This window comes from Alosa alosa, chromosome 16 (assembly GCF_017589495.1).
Source record: "Alosa alosa isolate M-15738 ecotype Scorff River chromosome 16, AALO_Geno_1.1, whole genome shotgun sequence".
NCBI classification, from domain to species: Eukaryota; Metazoa; Chordata; class Actinopteri; order Clupeiformes; family Clupeidae; genus Alosa; species Alosa alosa.
Window position 1 is genome coordinate 13585126 of NC_063204.1, and position 10000 is coordinate 13595125.

Here is a 10000-nt window from a genome sequence, read left to right on the forward strand (position 1 = left end):
GTTGTAACACTCACACACACGCCGGGTCTCTCTCTCACACACACACACACACACACACACACACACACACACACACACACACACCTCGGTCACGCTGAGTTCTTTTTTCCTCAGCACGCACACTAATCAGGTCTTCTGCTGTTTCCAGACTCACTGGAGCTGTGCATTGATCTGGCTCACTGGGCACTGGAGTGTGTGTGTGTGTGTGTGTGTGTGTGTGCTTTGTGTTGCATTCCCAGTGGCGCTGCAGATGTCCTACATACAGCCCAGCGCAGTGCCAAGACTCAAGTTTACAGAGGAGCTCTCTTTCACTCACACACACACACACACACAAACACACACACACCCTCCAGCAGGATGAATGCAGGCACAATGAGCACCTACGAGAACAGTTTAGTTTATAGGGGGGAATATAGTAATCAGGAACACTGAAAAACAGCAATAGACACCTCTAAACATACACACACAAACTCAAAAGCACATACATACATATATACACACACACACACACTCAAACACGTATTCATATGTGTTGGTTTTGGGCTGTTTAAAGCACCTTGAGACAATTTGAATAGTTTTGCAGTTATTATTTCAGTCATACACAATAAAGTTAGTTAGTTACTATAGGCCTATATATATATATATATATATATATATATATATATATATATATCTCACAGTGGCCAATCAACAGCTAATGAATAGAAATGAACATGGAGCAGGATAACACACACGCCGCCTGCAGTACTTTAGGATCTGTAGATCTGTAACAGTCCTCCTTCACTGTGCCTCATGCACTGTCCTCATCCAACCTAAACCAGTACAATACAACAGGGCACAGCATAGCAATGCACGACTGGCTGTTGACAGCCTCAACACACGCTGCATGTTCTACCTGGGAGGGGAAATAAAAGGGTGTGTAAATTAAAATTGAATATAGAATGTGCAATTCTGGTGTTTGTATCTGGATGAGCCGAAGTGCACTCACATCCCTTGTGGCATCCGCTTAGCTTAGCGTCTTGCTACATGCTGCACTTAAAGGTAGGGTAAGCGGTGGTAAGCTATTTCTAGAACACTTAACGCTTATCTATACCACTCAGCGAATATCTCCTCACGATCCTATAGCTCTCTATTCTGAGTACACTGTTCAAAAAACCTGGTCTTCTTACCCGGCCCTGGCTTTGTAAACGGGAAACGAGTAAAGTGGGGGCAGTCTGTTCCACCAAACAATAACAATAAACTGTGTGGAGTTTCTCTGGGTTAACCGAAGGGAAAGGTTAGCAACTTATCTGGTGTGTTTTGTTTGGTCTTTGGTTCAAATATAATGTATGTTGCTATGGACAACTGTGTTTGCAACAAGAAACAAACATGCATCGACATCAACAACCTTGTCATTCAGCATCACTTACCCTACCTTTAACAACAGGGTTTTCTCCAAAGACCAGCGGTAATTGAAGAAATGTGTACATATGTGCATATGTATTGTTTTTGCATTTTTGCATTACCTGTGTGTGTGTGTGTGTGTGTGTGGCTGATGAATTGATGTTAACCTCAGTGTGCTCCGATCCACATGAAGTGGGCCAAAGACGGATTAGGATTTATTATTATTTTATGTCAGATCACACACACACACACACACTTTCATATCTGTTCTGCACGTCACTCATGTCAGATAGCAAACACCAGAGTATACATCATATAAATGTCAGATCACACACACACACACACACGTACGTTCATATCTGTTCTGCATGTCACTCATGTCAGATAGCAAACACCAAAGCATATCATATCACATAGATGTCAGATCACAAACACACACACACACACACACACACACACGTCACTGCTATCACTACAGTGATTGACTCCTGTCTCACACACACACACACATATAGAGACACTGGTAATGTCAAAAATCTGCCAGTTCATATTACTTTGAGTTCTGGTGGCTTGGGATGAGAACTGAAAAAAGACAGGTCCAGGTTTGTTATTTCTGTGAGAGCATGTCTGGCGTGCATTTCTAGGTGTGTGTGTGTGTGTGTGTGTGTGTGTGTGTGTGAGACTTTTGGGGAATTCCTGGAGGATTAAGGCTTCATTTGAGAGAGATGGGTTAGAGTGGGATTTATCACACAACTGGAAGCGTAATCTGCGCACAGACGCTGCTACAGCGCTCAGATTAATGGCCGTGCACTCCTTCTGACCTTCACACACACACACACACACACACTGCTCCAGCGGGAGGAGAGAAGAGGGAAGTAGAGGAGAGGAATTGAGAGGGGAGGGACCTCTCGATCATAATAGGGACTGCTTCTGCTGAGCCGTGTGTGTGTGTGTGTGTGCGTTTTACTTTAATGGCCCATTCTTCAGCTGGGACTTCCTCAGTTATTCTAGAAGGATCCAGGACTCTGTCAGGGAATCGATGTTCGATTAGTTGTTTTTCTCTGCTCTGCATTTCATGCACGAGGCACACAGTCACAGAGTGCTGATCCTGCAGAGGGGAGGCTGCCCTGTGGTTGTGTGTGTGTGTGTGTGTGTGTTCATTCACTCTCCCGCGCTCTGATGCAGCAGTGTAGGGACGAGGCAGCCACAGCAGATGGAAGGAGGTAGAGACAGAGGAGAAGAAACGACAGCAGAAAAGAGAGAGAGAGAGAGAGAAAGCAGGGAAAAAGAAAGAGAAGAAGAGAGCAGTAAAAAGAAAGAAGAGAGAGTAAAGATGAAAGAGAAAGAGAAGACCAAAAGAGAAAGAGAGCAAGAGAGAGAGAGAGAGAAGAGAGAAAGAAAGGCCTTGAGAGAAAGAGAGAGCAGAGAGAAAGAGAGAGCAGAGAAAGAGAGGCAGCAGAGAGAAAGAGGGAGCAGTGAAAGAATCAATAAGGAAGGAGCGAGTCTGGTGTCAGCAGCTGGGGTTGCCCAGTAGCTGAGATGCCGATGCATCTCATCACTCTCTCCGGCTCTCTGAGGCAGCTTAGTGGACACTGTTTCTTTAAATGCACAGAAAGCTTTTAGCCACCCCTTCCTCTCCTCTCCCTCTCCCTCCTCTCTCCTCTCATCTTCTCCTCGGCTTCTCTTCTGAATCCAGCTATTGGCACTTCTCTAGGTGAGTGTTTCTGTGTGTGCGTGTGCACGTGCGTGTATTAGCTAACCCTCTGCCCAGATGTGTTTAGGTCCTAGCTGTGTGTGCTCTGATGATGGTGTGTGTTTGCTCTTGAGATAGCTGGTCCAGAGCTTGCTGGAGTGGACGTTCCCTGTGGATGCTCCTATTGGCACTGTGAGTATTGATCATGGGCAGTCTCTGCCCTGGGTAGTCGGTCGGCCAGCCAACCACAAGAACTGTGAGCTTGGGTTGTCAGACCGGTCAATGAAGGCAGGAAAAAATGGCTAGCCTGATGCATAGCTTTATCTGTGTTTCTCAGACACAATTTAAAGTATTTATGTGGAGTTACTCTTGAAGCGAGAGGTAGTGTGTGTATTTCTTGGTTGGGTCCATGAGTTCAGTGCAGATATCTTCAGTCTGCAGTCTGTGGAGTTTCCTATTGTGGATGGGGGAGCCAGCCGCATGTGGAGGAGAGTGTTGTTGTTGACATGTGGTGGCAGTCTTTAGCTAGTATAAATGGCTGAATGATGACTGTGTGTATGTGTGTGTGTGTGTGTGTGTGTGTGTGTGTGTGTGTGTGTGTTTGAGCTGGGTTTCTCTTAGGATGTTTCTCTGAAGCTGTGCTAAGCCGCCACAGAAGTAGGTCATTTCTGCTACAGCGCTGGCTGGCTGTTGTATAACTTTGTGCAGCTTTGGCACTGGATTGGCTAAAAATAACCTATGCTCACCACAACCGGTGCACTTTTGAAGTTTCTCATTATGAAGTCTGGATTTCAATATCAATTATGCCTCTCCAGTTTGGGAGACTTTGATCTGCACACACAGAAGCATGTTTCCAAGTGTTGTGGAAGACCACACTCCCTGGTGGAGAGACAAAAACTCCCTCCCTCTCTCTCTCTCTCACTCACAAACACACACACGCACACAAACCACATTACTATGCAGGGAAAGAGTGTGTTTCTGAGGCCGTATTTCTTTCCGCATTCCTTGCTTCTTCTGGTGTGTGTGTGTGTGTGTGTGTGTGTGTGTGTGTGTGTGTGTGTGTGTGTGTGTGTGTGTGTGTGTGTGCGCGCGCGCTCAGATATAAGAGATGAATCATAACCAACATGAAGTCCAACTCAGCTCTAGATCCGATACAAGGATACAGAGGACCATATGTCTGTGTCTCTGCATCCACACACACACATGTATATAATTCTGCTGTGTGTGTGTGTGTGTGGGGCAGGGGGGACCCTGGAACAGATTTATTCTCTCTTCCGTGTCAGGTGTAATATAAGATCTAATCCCAGTGCCTCTTTGGGCTGTGTGTGTGTGTGATGTCACATTATCACCTGCTGTATGATGTCAGTGGTGCGAAATAATGGGCTTATTAGTGTGTGTATGTGTGTGTATATTTATAAGAGTGTGTGTTTATAGGAGTGTGTGTCTGTGAGTGTGTTTATAGGATGGAGTGTGTGTCCGTGTGTTCATAGGATGGAGTGTGTGTGTGTGTGTGAGAGTGTGTTCACTGTAGAGTCGGTGTCATAAAATACTATATGTGTGTCAGTGTCATTGTACCCAGAAGCCATTCAGATGTTCTGTCAGGAGCATTTAAACAAACACAACTTCAGTCTTTCTCCGCTCCACATGAGGAGTTCACAGACAGCTCTTGACCACAGTGATAATTGCATATTGTATAAATGTATGCTTTGTGTGTGTGCGCTTGTGTGTATGTGTATATGTGTGTGCTTGTGTTCATGCGGGTGCATGTGAGTGAATTAATGTGTGTGTGTGTGTGTGTGTGTGTGTGTGTGTGTGTGTGTGTGTGTGAGAGAGAGAGAGACAGAGATAGAGAGATTGAGCTAGCTTGAGTTGAATAGCATGGAGCTCTCTGTCCCTTGAGCTCTTTGTAAATTGAGAGTCCTGTTTGATTTGCCTGTGTGTGTGTTTTGTGTGTGTGTAATGTGGAGAGTCAGGTGAGGTCAGGTGTGTGTGTGTTTATGTTTATGTGTAGGTATAATGTGGAGTTTGAGAGTCTGGTGAGATGTGCTTGTGTGTGTGAGAGAGAGAGAGGATTTATGAGTCAGGTGAGATGCTCACTTTGAAGTGTGGGAGGTAAAGGCATCATCTCAGTAATCAGTAAACTGCCATAGACTTCTGAGAGCGGAGCTGTGTGTGTGTTTGTGTTGTGTGTGTGTGTGTGTTTGAGTGACTTGTGGAGTTGGCTGCAGACTGTGCTCTGCAGATGAAAGTGTCATGAGCATCTGAAGAGTCTCTGATGTCTCTCTCAGGTGGTGCTGGAACATGGAGCTGAGCTCTGGAACTCATGTGCTGCTTCTCTCCTCTCCTCTCCTCTCCTCTTTCCTTCTCTCCTCCTCTTCTCTCTTCTCCTCTCCTCTCCTCTCCTCTCTCCTCTCCTCTCTTCTCTTCTTCTCTCCTCTTCTCTCTTCTCCTTTCCTCTCCTCTCCTCTCCTCTCCTTTCCTCTCCTCTCCTCTCCTCTCCTCTCCTCTCCTTTCCTCTCCTCCTCTCCTCCTCTCCTCTCTTCTCTCTTCTCCCCTCTTCTCTCCTCCTCTCCTCTCTTCTCTCCTCTACCCTTCTCTCCTTTCCTCTCCTCTCCTCTCCTCTTTCCTTCTCTCCTCCTCTTCTCTCTTCTCCTCTCCTCTCCTCTCCTCTTCTCTCCTCCACCCTTCTCTCCTTTCCTCTTGTCTCCTCTCATCTTCTCTTGTGGTTTATTCATGAACTTCCTCCTCTCTCTCTCACACTCTTTCTCTTCTCCATGTGTCTCACTGTCACTCCCTGCCTTACCTACTCTACTCTCTTTCCCTCTCTACTCTCTTTCCTTCTCTTACTCTCTCTCTTTCTCTCCGTCTCTCTTTCTCCATCCTTTTTTCTTTCCTCTTTATCTTCTCTTTCTCTTCCTCTCTCTCTCTCTCTCTCTCTCCTCCTTCCCTCTCTCCCCTCTTTATTTTCTCTCCCTCTCTTTCCCCCCCTCCCTCCCTCTCCTCTCCTCTCCTCCCACTGCAGGTTTTCCTTGAGGTCTCTGCAGTTCACTGGCCTTAGGCTGACTGCCTGTTTTGTTTTGGCCTTTTGATCTCACGCAATACATCTGCAGTCACTCATTCATCTCTCTTTTCCCCTCTCTCTCTGCCTCTCTCTCTCATTCACTTTCTTTATCTTTCTCTCTCTTCCTTTCTCTCTCTCTCTCTCTCTCTCTCTCTCTTTTCTCTCTTCTCTCTTCTTCTCTCTGTCTCCCTCTGTAGTTATCCCTGGCTGAGGAGCAGTGTGAACCTCCCAATGTTGCTGCTGACTCTAAGGACCTGATCTTCCTCGTGCAGATCTGCTGTCAGGTACGTTGGACTGGACAAGACCAAACTAGATCAAAATTAATCTGGACTAGACTAGACTGGACTATACCAGAGGTTCTATATGGTTCTAAAGACTAGATAAAAATTAATCTGGACTAGAATAGACTGGACTATACCAGAGGTTCTATATGGCTCTAAAGGATCTCCAGAATGATGTAGCATTTAATTTAATTGGTGTAGCATCAAATGAGTCATCTTCTGTTCTAGAGGGTATTTGACTATCCTAGACTGGTTCAGATGATGCTGCTGTAGACTAACAGTGCTGTGACAAACACAACAAAACAAATCAAAAAGTACCTCCAGACAGAAACAAACATACAGACATACAGACATAATACAAATAGGATCTCCATAGTTCCCACAGGCTCAAAGGCTGTTGAATGCAAGTGTGTAAAGATGGGCATTTAGTAAGGATTTAAAAGCAGTAACAGATGATACTGATTTGAGGTCTTGTGGTAAACTGTTCCAGAGGCACGCTGCATTGGACACTGAAGGCACGGTCACCTTTCTGTGTGAGATGGGAACGTAGTATGTCCAGGCGTGCTTGTGATGCAGGTCTTAGTGGTCGTGATTGGGTGTATAGGTTTAACATGTTTGTTATATAACGTGGAGAACTGCCATTTAATGCCCTATGTAGGTCTGGTTATTCCTTCGCTGTTTCTGGGTTTTTGCCTGATTTGGGCTCGTATTTTTCACGACATAGCTCCCCCTGCAGCTTCGGTAGCAAGGGACTGCTACGCTAAACCCCCCACTAGCTAGCGAGCTAGCCATCAAGAAACCAAGCTAAACACATACAGGGCTGACAATAAAACGGTCGAGCAAACACATTGTTCAAGAGACTATCAAACCACATTACAAAAACGAAGTTCACCCAAGGGTAGGCTACTTACAATTTCAACAGCCACAAAGCCAAGTCGGAGTCCTTTTTGCAGTCTTCTTAGAAACTACAATCTGACTACATTTTCGAGAGGCAATTGGATACTTCCGCTGAGTCACATCCGGATTTCTTCGGTCCGGGACCAGAAAGTTGCATGTTCGTTTTTTCTGCGGAGAAGCACTAGGGGAAGACGAAGCACCCACCAAACAACCCAAAAAGTGTTGTAGAACCATCAGAACGACTCTCAACCTGCATAATTAAGGTCATTTTTGCTAAAATTGTTGCATAAGGCTTCTTTAAAAACAGTCAATGCCACTTAATACTGGATTCTATATTTAACAGGAAGCCAGGGCAAAACCGCCAGTACTGGAGTGATGTGTTCTCGTTTTCTTGTCCCAATAAGCAGTCTAGCGGCTGTGTTTTGGACCAACTGTAATCGTGCAAGAGATGATTCGTTAATTCCAGTGTAAAGGGCATTGCAATAGTAGACCAGTCTGGAAGTAATAAAAAGCATGTATGACTTTCAGTTGCAGATGCAGTTTATAATGTTAGCAATTGTTTTCAGGTGAAAAAAGCTGCCCTTGACAACATCACTCAAAAAACACTCCCAGTATTTGACCTGCGGTTTAATACTGTAGATGGGGTTAGGGGACCCAGGATTCCCCTCAGGCCTTCAGTTTGCTTGGGAGGACCAAACAGAATAACCTCCAGTATGATTTTTTATGTGTGTGTCTATGTGGGTGTATATATATTATTTTGTTTTATCATTTCTTCACTGGATTGAACTAAATCCTGTAACAAAAATACTACCAACATTGTTGTGTGCCGTTAAAAAGTATCTATCTATCAACTACCTTGGAAAGTATGGCCTGTATATAGCTACTTTGTCGCTACTATCCATAACTTAATCATGTAACGTTATTCAGCTTATAAAAAAAACATGCTAAATCTCGCTGAACCACATCATAGCTCATTTCCATAAAGCTGACCGAGCTTCAACTTTCTGTTTGAAGCTCAAAATGCCCAAAACGCGACGCTGTCGGCTTTGCAGCTTCTCGGCGCCGAGGTACGCCGGCTCTCATAGAAAATGAATGACTTCCATTTGTCAGGGCTCATTTTGCAGCTCTAGTCACTCTTGGTGTGCACGCAGAGTAAAGCAGCGGGCGTCCTCCCTCGCTGGCCGCAGCTCTGGCAGTCTCTGTGGACGGTGGAGATGCCGTCGCCATGCACCACTGCCTTTGTTATGGCAACGGCAAAGATGTTTTCTCCTCAGGCTAAAAATGAGCTCTTTGGAGAAGAGACGAAGACGCAGAAGAGTGGCAGCTGCATCAGATCAGGGAGAGGCTCTGGGCTGCCTGTAGAACCCACTTCACATTGACGTCCTGTTCACACTGCAGTTTTAACATGGTATTCTTTATCAGGACGGGAGTGGCAGCTACAGTAGACCACCAACAAAGATGACCACCAAAGAGCCTCTACTATTCTTTCAACTCACAAAAGGAGTTTAGAAACACTAAACGTGCCTAAATAAGGATCACTAAAATACCCGGAAAGTGTCTTCCACTGTCCATCAGCCCCCTCTGGGAATCAACGGCCATAACTTAGCCCCTATCGGCCCTGATCTGGCCCTAATACGGCTGATATGGCCTGATATGGTTCTGATATGGTTCTGATCTGGCCCCTAATCGGCCCTGATCCGACCCTAATACGGCCCACGATATGGCTGATATGGTTCTGATCTGATCACTTCTAAAATGCCGGAAAGTGTCTTCCACTGTCCATCATAAGCCCTCAGAATCAACGTATAACCCTGATATATGGCCCTATGCAGCTGATCTAATATGGCCCTGATATGGTTCTGATATGGTTCTGATCTGGCCCTATCTGACCCTGATCGGCCCTATCTGACTGATATGGCTGATGTAAGTTCTGATCTGGCCCTATCACGGCCCTGATATGGTTCTGAATGGGCCCTGATATGGTTCCGATATGGTTCTGATGATATGGCCCTGATATGGTTCTGATATGGCCTGCTCGAAAGTGTCTTCCACTGTCCATCATGCTCTCTGGGAGCAACTTGGCCATAACTTAGTTCCCACCCCCTGATATGGCCCTGATATGGTTCTGATATGGTTCTGATCTGGCCCTAATACGGCCCTGATATGGCCCTGATATGGTTCTGATATGGTTCTGATCTGGCCCTAATACGGCCCTGATATGGCCCTAATACAGCCCTAATATGGCCCTGATATGGTTCTGATGATATGGCCCTGATATGGTTCTGATATGGCCCTGATATGGTTCCGATATGGTTCTGATATGGCTCTGATCTACCAGTGGCTGCATGTGATAATATGTGATGTTTGGCAAACCCAGGGCTACATCTGATTTGTGGTCATGTTTTGACCTCCAGTTGGACCCTCTTCTGGAGAGTGACTGCACAGACTACAGAGATGATTCCGGTCCTGATGCGGCACATCAACACTGCACAGGGCAGAACAGGCTGCCTTTTATGTAGGCCAGTGGAAACACAGAGAGAGGGACATAGAGGGGGAGAGAGAGAGGGAGAGGCAGAGAGAGAGAGGGCTACTGTGGAGGCCAATGGGAGAGAGTTGGGGGAAAGATGAGGAGCGTGTGTGTGTGTGTGTGTGTGTGTGTGTGTGTACACAACAGTAGGGGACTGG

The 10000-nt window shown here is 45.8% G+C and overlaps 1 protein-coding gene across 1 annotated transcript in view; it reads left to right on the top strand.

Annotated features, from left to right (window-relative positions):
• arhgap32a (Rho GTPase activating protein 32a) overlaps window positions 1-10000 on the top strand; it is a 45863-nt gene that overhangs the window by 15224 nt on the left and 20639 nt on the right. Inside the window, 1 exon segment of the mRNA XM_048267009.1 lies at window positions 6335-6421. Within this exon segment, the coding sequence (XP_048122966.1) occupies window positions 6335-6421 (87 nt within the window).